We start from the raw sequence: 17,236 nt of genomic DNA, 5'->3' as shown, positions 1-17,236 counted from the left end.
GCATCTGCTGGGGAGACTGACATGCCCTCTGTCCCCTTGGCACCTAACCCCCCTATTCTGCAAGATAACCGCATTAACCCAGGCAGCCTGCCCTGAGGGCACTGGAGCTGGGTAGCAGAATGAGACATTTGGGAAATACTGGGAGTCACTGGGTTAGTTCCACTCTCTTCCTAGAGCTGGGTCCTTCAGCAGGCCTGCTCCCCCAGGGCTAGGGCAAGGTTGGTGGTCTGGAGCTAGGGGAGGGTTCTCTTGAGCTGGGAGACAGTCTGTGCTCTAGGAAGGTCCCGGCAGGGAGAAGCAAAGAGATGCTGGGCAGCACTGGGAGGAGAGGGGTGGGCATGCACAGGGCCCAGCTAGAATGCAAGTGGCCTCTCCCTTAAGAACAGTCATTGACGTCACCACAGTCCCCTCAAGGTGAGACACGCAGAGGTTAAGTGACGTGCCCAGGGCCATAAAGAGAGCTGGCATCTGACTCGGGAGTTCCTGGCTCCCAGTTCTGTGCTTGGACCACTTCACGGTTCCCCTCCCTATGCTGGGAAGTGGCCTGCTGACGCTGTGGAGTGGGATTGTTGGTGGCTGTTCTGGCTGTTCGGGGCATCTAAAACCGCTGTGGCAGAGCAAGAGGTTCGGGGCTTTCTGGGATGAGCCAGACCCAGAGGCTCTTATTAAGTCGCCTCACAAGGATCAGCTTTAGTTTGCTCTAGTGTTGGGGCCAGGCCTCTTCCTAATAGACCTGTTGGGGGAGCCAGAACTGGTTCCCGCCTACCTGCCCTAGCATCACCACCACAAGCACCAAATGGGCGATACTGTTCTGCTACTCAAGGTGCCCCTTGGCTGCCAATTCTCTCCTCTGCCTACTGGCAGCAGCCTCCCCAGCCTTTAAATCAATGGCACCTTGCAGGGGGGTTGCTGTGCTTTCCTGTCCTCTGTGGCCGACCTTCGCTCAAGGTGACAGGCTCTCAAATCCTTTCCGGTTGCTTTGTGAGGTCTCTCCGTGCACGCTTCTTTCCCAGACGCTTTCCAGCAGCGCCAGTCGCTGTACAGCACCTCTAATCTAAGCCCTGTCTCTCTCTCTCCTGCACAACATGCTTTCGTTTAGGAGAAAAGTGGATGTCAGGTGTGTATCTGAGTTATTGTGTGTTTTGTTTTAAAGCCAACTTCCTCACTGGGTGGGCTAAAGGGTGGCGGGGAGGGGGTTGTTTCATGATCCATTTATGATCTGTAGTCACAGTTGCGTTTGGCTCCCTTTGTTTTGGTTCCCCCCCCCCCCCCATGGAGCTTTTATAGGTTCATTCTCTAGCTACTAAATAGCCCTGCTTATACCACGGTGACGTGAATTCAGTCCCCTTTTTTCACTCAGGTCTGGCACTTTCTCTCCCCACCCCCTCCCAACAAAGCACTTCCTACCTGTTTGTTTTCTCTCCCCCTTGTGTTTCTCCCATTCATCCAAGCCATCAGTGCACCTTGATTTACAATGGCAATGGGGGAGGAAGGCAGGACAAAGTGGGGAATGCTCTCCCACTGCCTCCCTGAAATTCCTGACACTGCACCCCTTGCTGCGTTGTCTCTTCTGCTCTCCCAGTGGCTTTCTTGCCAACTCTTTACGCTCCACCTTGCTCACTGCCTGCAGGTGGAAACAGAATGGGCTGCAGCAGGAATAGTGCCGAATTTGTTCTTCATTGGAACCAAGCATGTGCTTTTTAATAAGCGTGCATGCACCGACAAGCCTGTCTGTAGATTCATTTCAGAGCTCTTAAGGTGCGCCGGCCAAAAAGCCATGCTTCAGGGAACTCGCAGGCTCTGCTGGCAAAGGCTGTGCTGTGAGACGCATCTTTCTGGATTCTTATGCTTTCCCCTGCCGCTTTCTTAAAATGTGAAGGGAACATTTAAGATTGCAACATCGAGCACTAGTGGGCCAGATAACTCCCTGGCTGAGGTTTCTCCTGCTGTGTTCCTTATGTAGTGTTGCTCAAATGGAAATTTTCCGTTCCCAACTCCTGTGCTTTGGTTTTGGTTATTAACTCAAGCCATAAAATCTCTCTAATGTGCAAAGTGGCTGAATTCAGTGTTGCAGAAGAAACCTTAACATTGGGAGTTCCCTGACCCCCTTTTGAAAGTTTGACTTTTGTAATCTTAATTTTGTTCCAACACTGGCTTTTGTTTCTAATGGCTATTCCTAAAAGGAGGAATTTGTCTATTGGAGATTCTGGCTTGTACCAATATCTGAGGGAGGTTTAACCTTCCCCTCCCCCCCCATCCCTTGCACAAAAAACAGCTCTGCTTTCCATCTGAATTACATTTGCTCACTATTGCTATTTTCCCAAAGCGTGTCTCCTTTGTATGTGCTGCAGGAAGTCTGAGAACAAAATGTCTATCTCTGCAGCATATACAAAGGAGACACGCTTTGCAGGTAGAGTTCTCTTGGGGAATTTTAAGGTGCAGTACACGGGGGGGGGAAAGACATCCATTTCAAGCTATAATACCCCACAGTATCCAATGTAGCAGTATTGCTGTGACCTTTAATTTATCAGAGGAAAAAACCCATCTTTTTAGAAAGCAGATTCATGCCGTGCTGTTAGAGGAGAGATTAATCGGTACGTGTTGAATGATTGAAAGTACTTAATCTTCTGCCGAACACACTGAGATGTGCAGACGTTCCTGGGATAACCACCCACCTTGTCAAGCTTTCTCGCTGACCTAGCAGCAGAGCTGGCATTCTAGCCCCATGTTCTGAATGCAGTTAGCCTGAAACCTAGTGATTTTGTTTTCCTTTTGCAGAGTATCATTAGAAAAATATGTGGCAGATGGAAAATCCTGCCTGGTGATACATCCCGGCCCTTTGGTATTGGAATGAGAGCCATGTAACCTCTCATGAAACGTGTCTGGTTGAGCGGGTTACAAAGTCCAGCCCACGCTTGGTTTTGAATCCGTCTCGGTTGGTTTATGGGTTTGCTCCGAAACCACACAGAGCTCAGTGTCTTCAGTTTTCTTCTGGGGTCACTGATCTTTGTTTCAACTCAGTTAAACTTGAGACAGATCAGTATGTGTGGCGTGAAAGAGGACCAGTGTATGAACCCCAATAGAATGAAACCGTGAAGAGTCTCCCATCCTTGGGTTAAAGAGGTGGGACTGAGGTGTATAGCCAGGAAGTGACTAAAAAGCTGGGAAGATGGTAAGTGCAAGGCCTGTCTGCCTCCTGTGCTTTAGCAGACTATCTTATAAAAGCTGGGAAGGACTGTCAAAGTCAGTTTGTGGACTAGCACAGCAAATTTGTAAAAGGAGCTGCCCTATTCCATTAACACTCTTCCCCGCCCCTCCCCCCCCCCGAAGATGCTAAAGTCAAGGTTGACTGGGAGCATTTTAAATGCTCATGTATGCACTGTAGAGATGCTCCCCCACCCCAATATGAATAATTAGATCTCCCAAACTTTGTGTGGTTTCAGATCGGCCCCAGGTTCAGCCCTGTATGAATTATTTGTGTGTTCCTAGTACCTAGGAGCCCTGTCCTAGGACCAGGCCCATTGTGCTAGCTGCTGTACAAACACAGAGCAAACCGAGCTCCTGCCCCAAGCTGCTGCTAACCGCACAGTGGGTCACCAAAGCCTCACAGCTCAGCTGTAGGACTCTGAGACCCAGGGCCTGTTCACTACCACAGCTGTAACTGACACCTCAGTCAACCCCAGCCTGGTTACCATGTGACTGAACACAGCAGGCCACGATTTCCAAAAGTGGCTAGGAACTTTACCTGCTTCTTTTGTTTTCCCCCCCCCCGTTTTTGGGGGGGGAGGGGAAGATGTTTTTAAAGGTTTCAGAGGGTGGCACTTGCTGAAAAGTCCCACCTGTGATGTGCCTCAAACACTGAGGCCCCTGGGAGGAGTAGTCACTCCTGGGAACCTGGGCTGTGGCATAATGTGCTATGGGTCCAGTTAAGGAATCCTGATACAGCTAGAATCACCTGAAATCATTGTCTCCATGCTTGCCTTCCCCTTCCTCCCAGGATGGGTCCCTCTCCCTCCTCCCCCTGCCATCTTCAGCAAAGCTGGACTGTCCTGTCGCATTGGCTAGGCTGGAAGGATTGAGGTTTATCCTGCTCGGTCGTTCGAGCTGGTCAAAAATTTTCTGTTGGAACAGTTTTGCTTTGGAAAATGCTGATTCAATGAAATCAAATTGTTCTTGCAAAATGTATTGGGTGGTGGTAGTTTCCCTGTCAAAAATACTAACTAAATATTTTATTAAGACTTAAGATAGTTTGAGTAAAAATGATTACGATTGAAACAGTAAAAACCCATGTTCAACCTTGATCAAAATGAAATATTTTGGGATATTTTTCAGGGGCGGGGGGAGAGCCAAAGTGGGGCTGTCTACCGTTGCTGTCTATTGTAGCTACTTACTTGGCTCCCGTTCCTGTAGTCTCTGAGCACATCACCACCTTCAGCATACATGTAGGCCAGTGTTTCATAAACTATGTTCCGCAGAATACTGGTGTTCTGTGAACAAATTGCAGGTGTGCTGCAACCTCCTCTTTGTTTTTGTCTTTTTTTTTTTTTTTTAAGAAAATTTTCATAGGTGTTCCGCATAAAAAATATTATTGTTTGGTGTTCCATGGTCTCAAAAAGTTTAAGAAACATTGCTGTAGACCACAGCCCTGGGAGATGGACAGTGCTGATATCCCCCTGTTGCAGGTGGGGCACTGAGAGAAAGTGACTTGCCCAAGACCTCACTGGCCAGGGTGCAAACATGGGCATGTTATTGAAAAAAGCTTTTGTGTGCAGTTTCGCTGGGTCACGGGATTGTCACAAACATTGCACCAGCCTTGTAAATAGATGTGCTCGATAACGTGACAATATTCATGCATTTCATTCTATAGGATAAAAACACCTGCAAAGTGGGTCATGAAATGGACTGAGTCACCCAAGGCTGAGGGGTAGAGATCTAAGTTTTGGGTTAGCCCATTGTACAGGGAGGGCCTTGCAGGCAATCTGCATTTGCTCAGGGGCTGAGGCAGAGGGGGAGAATCTGCAAGGTGTGTTTGGGTGCCTTTTGATAAGCTCAGACCATCTCTTATAACATGCTTTTAAAAATAGTTCTCCATTCTGACCACATTAATACTCTGGGAAAGTCTCTCAAGACCCTTCTCAGGAATCTGCAAAGTTATTGTAGATTTGTTTACCCAGAAGTCACAGTACATTAGACACATTTCTCCCCCGCCCCTTAAAAAATCTGACTGATTGAACCGTCTCTGTACTATGTGGCTGCTGTCTCCCGTCACACAGACCTGCCTGCCTGCCTGTGACCCACTTACAAGAATCCCCCAAGACATCCCAGTGAAAATCTGGGAACTGATGCAACAAAGCGGCCACCATGGATTTGTTTTCTCAGTTCACCAGTCTGAGCATCGTGGGAGATCGGTGCCAGTGGACATGACGACCATACTTTATCGTGCCACGATGGTGGCCTGGACTCTCACTTTATCTATTTCTTAGCACTTATATCTGTTTAAAGGTGTGCTTAGATCAGGGCTGGGCAACCTATGGCCCAAGGGCTGCATGTGGTCCAGAGGAGTTCTGTGTATGGCCCACGAGACCTTTTGTTTACAATTTCCATCCCCGTGTCTCCCCCCCACACACCAGTATTACTAAAATGACACACACGAAAAGCAAGGGTATGTGAAGGGAGGTGTGTGCTGGTTGCACACAGCATTGACCGTGAGAGCCGTGTGCTCCCTCTGCAGCCAATCAAAGTGCTACTGTGGTTCAGTTGGCACAGCCACAAATTCTAGATACATACGGTCTGGGGGAGGGATAGCTCAGTGGTTTGAGCATTGGCCTGCTAAACCCAGCATTGTGACTTCAATCCTTGAGGAGGCCATTTAGGGATCTGGGGCAAATCTGTCGGATGGTGCTTGGTCCGGCCATGAGGGCAGGGGATTGGACTCGATGACCTCCCAAGGCCCCTTCCAGTTCTGTGAGAGAGGTATATCTCCATATATTATATAAGTGCAGTTAGCAAAATGACCCTATCCTGGGAGACGGTCTTGGTTCTGAGAATCTTGCGGCCTGCTGAGATGGAGGAAGGCCACTGGGAGGTGGTCGTTCCAGGGAGTCTGTGCTGTCGCTGTCTAGGGAACAGCTTGTTGGAGTCTCAGAACTCTCCGTTCTGAGGCAGTGTGTTCTCAAATCCACGTGGAGAGTGTGTCTATCCAGCAGCCGCCTCCTCACCAGCTGCAGGCCTTGTGAAATTCTGCAAGATGAAGACGCCAAACCACCTGGGCGTGCAGGGAGAGAGTTCAGGGTTAGTCACTAGGAGAGGAAGAGGCACCACCTGGAGCTGGAGCCACTGCTGCCTTCCTCACCTCTCCCCTATTGTTGGCTTCTCATAAAGCTTATGGCACCGCACCTCACGAGGGCATAGCCAGCAGCTCATGTGCTGCCCCAGGAAAAGCTGAGCTCCTAGGCAGCTTCCTAAAGTGATTGCTGGGATAGCACTGCAGGAGCCCTGAGACCTCCGGGCAGCACAGTTCTGAAGCATGGATCAACAGGCAGGGCCAGCTCGAGCCATTCCTGTGCCCCAGGCAGCGGGCGTGCAACGCATGCGCGGCTCCGCCCCCGGCACACTGCGCACCTTACAGCTGCCATCGGGCACGCGGCCCCGGGCACACAGCACCTTATGGCAGCTCTAAGGGGCGCCGGGCGTGCAGCGCCTCTTACAGCCTATGGGGGGCACCCTGGGCAACTGCCCGGCTAGCCCCTCCCTTAATCCGGCCCTGTCCACAGGCACCGACTTTTCCCTGGGGTGCTCTGCTCCTTCCATGAGGCCCCCGTCTTTGGTCCACCTTTTCCCTTCCCCAGGCCTCTACTTGCTGGTCTCTGCCCTTCCCCAAGCTCCTCCCTGAGCTGCCAGTCTTGCACAAAACTGCTGCGGCTGTGGTTCTCCAGACCAGTGTCCCCTTGTGCAGCCACTCAGGAGAGATGGCAGTGCCCCAGCTGATTAGCAGTGCACTCACCAGTGCTGCCCAGCTGATTAGCAGTGCACTCACGGGTAGGTGTGTGTTTCAAGGGATGGTGCACATGCACGTGTCTTGGTGCACAGAAACACATTTTTCTGCACATGGATGGAAAAAATGTGCACATGGGTAGAAAAGATTAGAGGGAACATTGCTGCAGACCCAGAGCCCCCACAGAGAGGCACCTAGGCATGGATCTGTTTTTGCTGGGAAAGCTCCTCCCCCAGTCATGTAAGCCCCTGAGACAGCATCAGTGATAGGGTGAGATGACCTGAAACAGGACACCAATTGTGACCCTCCTGTTCCCAATGCATTCAAAAGATGTCGCCAATCAAGCCCTTCTGAGTGCTATTCATGCCTCAATCACACATTTCTCACACTCCCATCACTTCCCTTTTTCCCCCCTCTCTTCCTCCTTGTTGCTTACCGTCTTTGCCAGCCCACTTTATTTTTTATTGTCACTGCTTTTTTCTGTTCTTGTTTTTTCCTTTTCCTTCTCTGCTTCCTTGTTTTTTCTGCTCTCTTGGATTTCCAGTGCTTCACCCTTCAGCCAGACTTGGTTCAAATTCAGATGGCTCCAAAGGTATTTTCAGTGGGTGTCTGATGTGCTTTTTTTAAGTAAGGAGTTTCCTTATTTAAAAGGCTGTCACCTGTGCCTGTGTATATGTGAGGGTGATCTCACAGCAGCCATGGCCATTGCACACCTTATGGGATCAACGTGGTAGCCACACTGGTTAACTCAGCAATGCCATTTTATTTGATCCCCTGGCCCATTAAATCTTGGCCAGAGCACCACACTGCGCTGTGTGCTCAGAGTGGTTCTGAGGGCTGGGGAGGGAGGAGCAGCATGCCATGCTCTGGGCAACGCAGAGGGCTGGCTGCCTCTGGCTCCGCCCCCGCCATTGATGTCCCGCCCCCTCTGGGAACCCTGGAGCTGGTCTCCCCACATGCACCTTGATCAGTGGCCTGTGGAGATTGTTGGCTCCCCTGTGCAGCTGTTACGCTGGTCAGTGACAACATCCAAGCAAATGCTTGAGGCTGCAGAGGATCAGGGCCCTCTGCCTATTCAGGGTTCAGTATCTGCCTCTTGTTTGGTGCAGTAAATCCGAGCCCAAAAGAACTAGGGGCTAAATCGTCAGAGGTGGTGAGCAATTGTAACTCCCCCACCCCTCCCCATTGATGGGAGTTGCAGGGTCTCAGCACTTCAACCTCGGCCCTCTGTGAGCAAACCTCTGCCTTTAGTCCCCCTACTAGCTTGGATATTGCCCCCAGGGTTTGTAACGTGCCCTTGCAGATGGCACTTAAAGGTGAATTTCTTGTGACTGTTGGAGGGAGCAGTTGTGCTTGATGGTAAAAATAATATTGAGAGCAAAGAGTGATGATTCAGTGGGCCAAGAAATTCAGCTGCTCATCTGTGCAACGAACTAGGGTTGCCACTTTGGCTTGGGCATATTCCTGGAGGTTTCATTACAGGACACAATCTTTAACTTCAGGTTAATCTTGGAGGACTGGGTTCGAGAAGGTGGGAAGGTTGGGGCTCTAGGTGGGCCCCCAGACTCCAACCTGAACTAACTCGCCCTGAACCTGGGAGAGCATGCCCTGTGCCCTGCTAACTCTAAATCCCGTTTCAGTCCAGTCCGATTGCAGCTGTGGGTTCCTTCTCCCAGTTCAGTAAAGCTGTGGGTGCCCAACAGTGGCCTAAGCAAAAACAGTCCAGAAGAACTAGGCTGGAAATAAGGTTGGTGCTATTGACTTCCCTGAAGGGACCAGGGTTGCCTGTTTGTTCGCAATACCTCCAGCCCTGGGACTCTGTGATCTCATAGTTGTCAGCTGCGTGTGGGGGGATAGGAGGGGAGACTTCACTTCTAGAGATGTTCCTCTTTTTGAATGTGTCTCCTCTCTCCCTCTCTTTGTCTCTTCTAGGGAAGGGGACTGGTGGCTGGCACACTCCCTCACGACAGGACAAACCGGCTACATCCCCAGTAACTATGTCGCACCCTCAGACTCCATCCAGGCTGAAGAGTAATTGAAACTTTTTAGACAGTTTAAAGGAACAGTACACGCCGCCTGCCAAGTCTGTTTTATTCCAGACATTTGTGTAGCCTCGGAAAGGCCTTTGTGGGCTTTTTGAGCTTGCCACTCTCTTAAACATTGTGTTGGTTTTCCTGGGCGTGCTCAATGCCAAATGTGAAGACAAGATATGTTTTCATGCCATATACTGTGATATCCATCTTGAGCAATTGTGAAGAGATGGTCCTGTGTAGTAGATGTGGCCCTAGAAGATCTCATTTCTTTTCAAGCCACATAAGCATTTAGCTGCATATGCAAATATTAACTAGTTTGCATATGTAAATTAGATGGCTGCATGCCAGTAGGCACGTTTGCACCTGCAGTGCCTCTATTTGTGCATGCAATTGCACAGGAGGTCTGTGCAAACTAGGCACGTGCAATTTGGCTGCAGTACTAATTTTTATGTAAATCTGCCATGATGGGTTGCACACACCATGCTTGAAGGCTTGGTAGGGCTAATCCCAAGTCTCACAGCCTCCCATTTGCACATAGCTGCAAGCACTCCCATAGCTCCCACTACCCCATGAAAATAACACACACTTGCTGCTCCACATCTGGGGAGGGATCTTACAGTAACACTGGGCTGGGATGCCTTGACGGACACTTCAATTAGGCAGTCACTTTTCTTTTCTGTGATTTTGGGGGTAGGGTTTTGCAATGTACCTAATTAGATCTTTCCCAAGAGACCCCTGGCCGTTGGGGTTTGGGAGCTCCATGGGATGCCTCTGGCTGTTAATGCAGCCCTTGGCTCTAGCAGTCGGAGCTGAGAGGGAGGAGACGTTGGGGCATCACTCGCTACAAGGTGGTAGCAGTAGAAGAGGGTCTAAGTCCAGGGGGCTTTCTTTAGGCTGATCTGTTCCTCGTTCTTCCAGGTGGTATTTTGGCAAGATCACTCGCCGGGAGTCAGAGCGGCTGCTGCTCAATTCTGAGACGCCCCGAGGCACGTTCCTGGTCAGGGAGAGTGAAACCACCAAAGGTAAGAGGGTCCCCAGCAGGCCCTTAGCTCCATGACGAGAGCCTCGCAGGCAGGTTAAGTGTTGGAGAACCGTCCTTACGTGATGCTGTGGTGGGTGTGTGGAGGCACAAGAGGATGGGGGGGTCAGTCTGCTGGGGCCAGGCATCTCCATGGGCTCGGCGTTTCCTCTCGCAAAGGCGGAATGGGGAGATGCCAGCTGGCATTGCGGAGAGCCCCCCGCCCCAGTGGGAACAGGGGTTCTCTGTGCCCTCAACCCCATATCGTGCCCCCTGTCCTGTGGCTAAAGGGGCAGCCTATCTGCAGCATTCCCACAGCCCCTTGTCCTGTACCAACAGATAGAACTGACCCTTCCGGCTTTTAACCCCTTGTGTTTTGAATCTCCTCGCTCAGCCAGCCTGTTTCAATGGGCAGTTCCTTCTACCCTTCCCCCCCCCCAAGGTGATTGGCTGAGAGCGGCTGGGATTGACACGTCGGGTGTAAACAGTCTCCGATCTTGTGCTCGCCTTTTTCCCCCTCCGGGAGAACAGCGCAAAAACTGGGTCACTCAGCTGGGAATAGCTGGGTAACCAATGGCAACGGGGAACTCTGCAGTTCCCGGGGCCATTGGGTTCGAGCTGCTTCATGGAGACCGTGTGGGGGTCTGGCTGGGGGGAGGGGCAGTCTAGCTTGTACCCCGGCAGCGGCAGAGAGCCGGAGCGTGAATTACATCCGCTCTGGCTGCTTGTATGTGCTGCGATCTTACCAGCCTTGTTCTGATCCGGGCACGCTCAGTGCAAGCAGCACAATTCCTCTACGGAGTCATGCAGAGACCTACACTTGGGGGTGGGGTAATAAGCTAATGGAACGGGGAGGGAGGGGGAGTTGAATGTTGTGTGTCTGACACTATTAACTGGCTGAGCTCTGACGCGGTCTCCAAGCTGCTTGTGGAAAGCACAGTCCCATGCCCCAACCTCTGTGTGCAGGCATAAGCTGCTGGGAGGGATGGTGAAGTTTGGGCCTGGTAGACACAGGGGCATGTGGAAGCTTACGGAGCCCTGTGTGCTTCAGGTTTGGAGCTGGGCACGTGATTCCCAGTTGGCCTGCAGATGCTCGCCGAGCTCTCATTGAGTTAGCGTGCTAGAAATAGTGTCGCTGGGGAAGTATGGACAGCAGCAGGCCTGCTGATGGGACACGGAGGGTATGTCTACACTAGCTCAGTAGTTCGAGCTAGGTGGGCAAACGGGGGCAACTGGAGTCGCAAATGAAGCCTGGGATTTAAATATCCGAGGTGTACCAGTAGTTCAAATTAGAGATCCTAATTCGAACTACCTACTCCATGCTGCGTGTAGCCGCGGGCAGGGAGTTCGGACTAAGGGGGATTTAAAAATGGTGGCTCCCAGGAAGATGCAAATGAAGCCCGGATCATTTGCGACTCCGGTTGCCCTCATTTGCCTACCTAGCTCGAACTACCGAGCTAGTTTAGACATACCCAAAGGGAACAATTGCTTAGGGGCCCAGCCTCAGATGCTGCTGCAGTAGCTCTGCTGAAAAGCATCTCTTGATTCAAAGACTTTCTTTGATATTTCCCAGACAGGTTCCAAGGCTGGGGCCTCGGAACCTGCCTAGGGCATAACAAAAGCATCCTTGAATCCAGAAACACTCCTGCGACTTTCCGTCGAGCAGGCAGGCTGGGTCCAGGGAAGGGAGGGGAGGCGAGGCTCAGTGCGGCTGCCCCGAGGGATGGGATTGGCCAGGGCAGAAATGCTAGAATCCTATCAGAAGCATCTCTCAGGAAGATATGGGTCACAACTGCACTAAAAATAATTGTGTAGACTTGAGCTAGAATTTGGGCAAGGTGGGAATTGCACCAAGTGCAAGTGTAGCTTATGTGCAGGGCCACCAATAGAGCGGGGGCGGGGGGGAAGAGGGCAGTTGCCCCGGGGCCCAGTGATTTAAAAGGACCTAGGGCTCCTAGCTGCCGCCGCCACTACTACAACAGCAGCCACAGCCCTGTGCAGCATGCTCCAGGCACTCCAAAGGGCTGGCAGGAGGAGGCTAGCTCCAGCCCCCTCCCACCTTCTGCCCAATGCTCTGCCCCTTCTTAGAGCATGGATCCGAGCCCCCTCCCACCTTGCCCAGGGGCCTGGCAAGTTTCTCCGCAGCCCTGCCTAAGTGTACCAGAGTCGCTTTCCCTCTTCTGTTGTACACTCATCATTGGGTGGAAGGTGGCACTGGTAATGTGACCTGGTAGTGGCTAAGATCTCGCCAGAGTCTGGGGCTCTGTACCAACACTTAGGAAGGCCATCCCTGCCGACAAGAGCTTAGCATTTAAATAGATTGGACAGAAGAAGGGTGACTATCCCCATTTTGAAGACTAGGAACTGAGGCCCAGGTTGCTGCTAAGAAGACTATGTGTTTCTACAGTTCAGGCCTGGAGCCAGGGCACATGGATTCTCTTCCTAACTTGGCCACTAGCTTGAGTGAGACCTTCCAGTTGCTTTATTGCTCTGCCTGAGTTTCCCCATCTGCACAGATGGCGTTGCACTTCACAAGGGTATTTTTAGGCTTCACGCAGGGTGTGCCAGCTCCCATGATGTTACGAGGGGGGAAGGGGGGAATCAGCCAATATTGCAGGCCTCACAACGAAGTCCCAGCTCCTGGAATCGTAGGATTGTTTAGAAACATTTGGGGGTTTATTAACGCTTCCTGATTGCAAAGAAAAGCTTGAAACCGGGCTCCCTCTCTGCTCCGCCTGCCCCTACAGACTCACGCATCAGAAGGCAAATAATAGACTTTGGGGGGTTTTTTCATTTAAAAAATGTTATGGCTCTCTGGGGGGGAGGCTGACTCATTATTTTTGAACACTTGGGTTGGTCCATCTGTTAATGATTAATGTTAATTTGGGCCCCAAATGTAGGTCTGGGAGCTCCGGAAAACACGTCTTAGACTCAGCATTATCTTTTTTTTTTTTTTTTTTTTTTTTTTAATGCCAGTGAAAATATGAATAAAGCACCAACCTTCCTCTGCAGACTTGCCCCCCACTGAAGTCCAGAATCCAGGGCCCTCCTAAGCTGGAGGGAGGTGGGGTCTGGAGATTCGTGTGGGCCCTTCCTTTGAGAAGCGGATTGGCTTTAAACACAATTTTTAGCCTGTGGGATGTGTCCCTCTTGTTACCCACCTATCTGAGGCCTATAGCAGCACAACGCACGACTGCGTCCTGTCGGAAAGGGGGACACGGAGCCCTCGGGGTGCTCTCCCAACCCAGCTAGTCCTCTCTCTGGTAACTGGGATTTGGCTCGCTCCTGCCTCGGCAGATTCCTCCTTCGTTGCTTTTATTATTGTCTGGAGCCTTTCCCAGTCGTGCATTCATCTTGGCTCCTCTCGTATGGCAGCGTGCCCTGTTGCCAACCCAACCAGCACTAGCAGGCTCCCGAGGTCACGTTCCCCTTTGCCAGCTGTTTCCCCTCTTCCTATTCATAAATCAAACAGGGAGGCACCTTCTTTCCTTTCCTCACAGGGAGGTGAGGGCAGGGCCAGCTGCTCCTAGACATCTCACCAGAACAGTGTGCCTCGACCTGTGCGTTCTGCTGCAGAGCAGTGTGCCCGTTGAAAGGGAAGTGACTGGCTGGCACCTGCCCTTTGTGTCCCCCTCAATTCCAAGCTGCTCGTTTCATCTTCCTTCCCCTCCACTCTTGTGCCCGGTTGAGGCAGTCCAGTGAAACTGGAACCAAGACGCCCGTGTGAGTGGGTGTGATGCACGTGTGTGATCCTGCGATGTGTGAACTAGCCACCTAGCAGCACTGCAGGCCAGTGTGGAAAGGAGTGAAGGGACGGTATCCAGGAGGAGCTGCAGGGGGAATTCAGGGAGGTGCCATGTACACACTCGAACTGACACTGAGGGTTAATGACCGTGCAGTGGCCTAAAGCCAGGGCTTATGTTTCCTCCATGGCACCTCTGCCAAGCCCCCCAACACTTCCTAGCATCACTCCAGGACACTGGCCTGGCACAGACAAGGCAGTGAATCACTCACATTACTGCCTGAGTGTCTCTGATTGCTTCATGAAGCTCTCCCAGTATTACTGTGACCCCCACGCTGTTCAGTGGATGATGTTTGATGGCCTCCCTATGTGAGCAAACATAACTGTGGAGGCCTTCACTGGAGCTGACCTTGCCTGCTGCTCTGTACGAAGGAAACAGCGCCTGATCTCCCCACCCCTTCTTCTCTCCTGCCCCCCATGGGCCTGCTGTGAAGTCGCCATCCCATTGCACTGGCATGCCCAGAATCTCTTCCATGGGCGTGGGATCCAGCTTCCCCGTGGGAGGGCACCGTCGGCAGGGCTGTATCTCCACGCCTTGCAGAGGCAAAGCACCAGGAAGGAAGAGGGGTGGAGCTGGCACAACTAATAGCTGTTTGCATTGGCTCTTCGATTATTCCCTCATTGGCTGCCTTAGGCCTCTTCAGTTCTTCCCCCATCAACCGAGTTACAAGTGCCCCAGCCTCGGCCCTTTCCCCTCCGTTTCCTTCCTGTGAACCTCCGAGGAAGGCGGTATTATAATTGCTCATATCCCCCTGCTCTTGGGGTGTCCCCCTTGCGGACCAGGGCGTCTCCAGGGCAGAAGGACTAAGATGCACCTCTTCTTCCCACAGGTGCCTACTGCCTCTCGGTCTCTGACTTTGACAATGCCAAGGGGCTCAACGTGAAACACTACAAGATCCGCAAGCTGGACAGCGGTGGCTTCTACATCACCTCCCGCACACAGTTCAACAGCCTGCAGCAGCTGGTGGCCTATTACTCCAGTAGGTAGCGTGAGATGGGTATTAGATTGTACAGAATGCAGCTGAGACCCGTTCCCTGCCCTGCGTTCCTTTATGGCCTGTGCACAGTGCAGCAAGGTCTGGAGAGCAGCTCCGGAAACCCAGGGCCCGTGGGTTAGTAATGATGGAGGAGGGGGTATATTGCCCCAAGAACAGGGCTTGAAGGAGGGGAGGAGGACTGCTGGAGAGATGAGGGATGGGTAAGTGTATGGGGAACAGCCTGGTCAAAGCACGGCATTGATGGCGGGAGACATCAGAGGAGAATACCCCGAAGCGCACAGCTATAGGTGGGGCCAGGCTACATAAGCCTTGCATGTGAATTGAGACTCTATTGGTCGTCTCCTTGGCAATGGGGTGGGGTGCAGCTCCCTCAGTGGCTGCACTGATGGGACCCTAGCGTAGACAAGACGCCTGCAGTTTCTGATATTTAACCCCACTCGCTCTAGACTTGCCCCAGTGAGGGTTAGACAGGGCTGCTGCCTCTTCTACCTGCTGCGCTAGCCCTTGTCTCCTAAGGAGAAGGCGCATCTCAGCACGGAGGCAGACACGAGATGTTACGGGGGCATTATCAAGGAAGAAAGACAGTGTTCTGCCTCCCCGCTGTAGTGCAAAGAAATTCTCCCTAGAGACATATGGCCCAAATGCTGTAGCAGGCAAGTCGTGGATGGCAAACTCCATTTGGAGTGGAGGGCGTGTTGTCTTCCCAATGCAGTGTCGTACCCTAGGCCAAAGGGTCCCAGGCACCCTTCCCGCTGAAATAAAATGGGGAAGAGTCAAATCATGGGATTTGAAGTGAGAAGGCCGGGGGCTGATGATCGGAACAGACTCTGCAGCGCTGGTGCTGGTAAGACTTGTAGTGAAGATGCTGTGTCTCTAAACGCTTCCCCCCGATGCCTGTCTCTCCCCCTTGCCAGAACATGCTGATGGCTTGTGCCACCGTCTCACAAACGTGTGCCCAACGTCCAAGCCCCAGACACAAGGGCTGGCAAAGGATGCTTGGGAAATCCCCAGGGAGTCTCTGCGCCTGGAGGTGAAGCTGGGACAAGGCTGCTTTGGAGAAGTGTGGATGGGTAAGGATTGCTCCAAAGTCACATGCCGGAGGCTGCGGCAGCAGGTGCTTGGACCGTGAAGTCTCTGCTCTTCTTGACTGGTTTGTGAGCCAGCTGGATTTCTGGCAGCCAGGGCTGGAGGAGAGAATAGGAGTTTTAGCCGTTGTCGTTTCTTGCAGTAACTGGGGAGCCTTCCTTCCTGGCACCCAGGATCCTTCCTTCCTGGCGTGTCCCATCTGGGAGGGGGGTGCTCACTGAAGTGGCACGTAGCATCCCCAGTGCTGAAGCTGCTCCCAGGGCGTGCCTGCTCACCACACAGGGCTGGAAGGGAGTAACGTCTACCACCGCAGAGAGCCGTTGAGCGCAGGCCAGGGAGTGCGGCTGTGTCAGAAGCTGGGTGGGGAGCAGTGAAATCAGCAGCTCTCCCTTTGCTAGTCAGGCTCAGGCTCTTAGGGCATCCAGGCACGTGGCAATTCGCAGGCTTGTCCTGAGCGAGGGCTGGTGCAGCCGCATCCCTGCACGTCCAGTTGATGGTGTGTCACGGCATAACCCGGCTGTGCCGGGGCGACTGGGTGCCAGGCACAGCACTGAGCTAGATGAGCACCTGTAGAGACAATGCCTAATCCTCAAGCAGCTGCTTCATGCACGGGCTCTGGCTTCATCTCCAGGGACCTGGAATGGCACCACCAGGGTGGCCATAAAGACGCTGAAGCCTGGCACCATGTCTCCGGAGGCATTTCTGCAGGAGGCCCAGGTCATGAAGAAACTGCGTCACGAGAAGCTGGTTCAGCTGTACGCTGTGGTGTCCGAAGAGCCCATTTACATTGTAACCGAGTACATGAGCAAAGGTGAGTGCATGATCCCTGGGGCAGCCCTGGGCTCTGATAGCTGAGAAACTTCATCCTAGTGGAACTAAACCTACTGTGTGAGCAGAGAGCGGCTTTGGGCAAGCTGCACTGGATGCCAGCAGGTGCCGGAAGGAATCTCTCTTATAACGGATTTGCTCCCGTACGCGGAAAGCCAGATTCCAGTGGGCGGAGGTGGAGGCCTATAATGGACCCAGCCAGCTAAGCAGTCTTACCCATTGCTCGACAGAAAGCGTGCTGGGTGTTTCGCAGAGGCACCTGCCCTTGGCAGTGTGCAGTTTTTGTTAGTGAGAAGAGTTAGGTGGAGGGTTGGGAAACGCTGGGGAACAGAGGGATAAGGAGATTGCCTGCTTGGGAGCTGATGGGAAGGGGTGGGTAGAGTTGCCAGTTCTCCAGGACTGGCCTGGAGTCTCCTGGAATCCGTCTCCTGGTGACGATTGAAAGCAATCTTGGAAATGTTAATAGGATATTTTAAG

General features: G+C 52.3%; 1 protein-coding gene across 5 annotated transcripts in view; it reads left to right on the top strand.

Annotated features, from left to right (window-relative positions):
* Nucleotides 1-17,236, top strand: part of SRC (SRC proto-oncogene, non-receptor tyrosine kinase) — an 85,975-nt gene that overhangs the window by 57,993 nt on the left and 10,746 nt on the right. For 3 of the 5 annotated variants that reach the window (XM_075901306.2, XM_089769719.1, XM_089769720.1), the window contains exons 5-10: nucleotides 1,100-1,117; nucleotides 8,927-9,025; nucleotides 9,946-10,049; nucleotides 14,678-14,827; nucleotides 15,760-15,915; nucleotides 16,563-16,742. In XM_075901306.2, the coding sequence (XP_075757421.1) occupies nucleotides 1,100-1,117; nucleotides 8,927-9,025; nucleotides 9,946-10,049; nucleotides 14,678-14,827; nucleotides 15,760-15,915; nucleotides 16,563-16,742 (707 nt within the window). The remainder of the gene's footprint in view (nucleotides 1-1,099; nucleotides 1,118-8,926; nucleotides 9,026-9,945; nucleotides 10,050-14,677; nucleotides 14,828-15,759; nucleotides 15,916-16,562; nucleotides 16,743-17,236) is intronic. The other 2 variants (XM_075901307.2, XM_089769721.1) reach the window with 1 other exon arrangement.

This window comes from Pelodiscus sinensis, chromosome 17 (genome assembly GCF_052426305.1).
Source record: "Pelodiscus sinensis isolate ZL-2025 chromosome 17, ASM5242630v1, whole genome shotgun sequence".
Taxonomy (NCBI): Eukaryota; Metazoa; Chordata; order Testudines; family Trionychidae; genus Pelodiscus; species Pelodiscus sinensis.
Note: the sequence above shows the minus strand (reverse complement) of the source record. Positions and strands in the feature narration are given on the sequence as shown.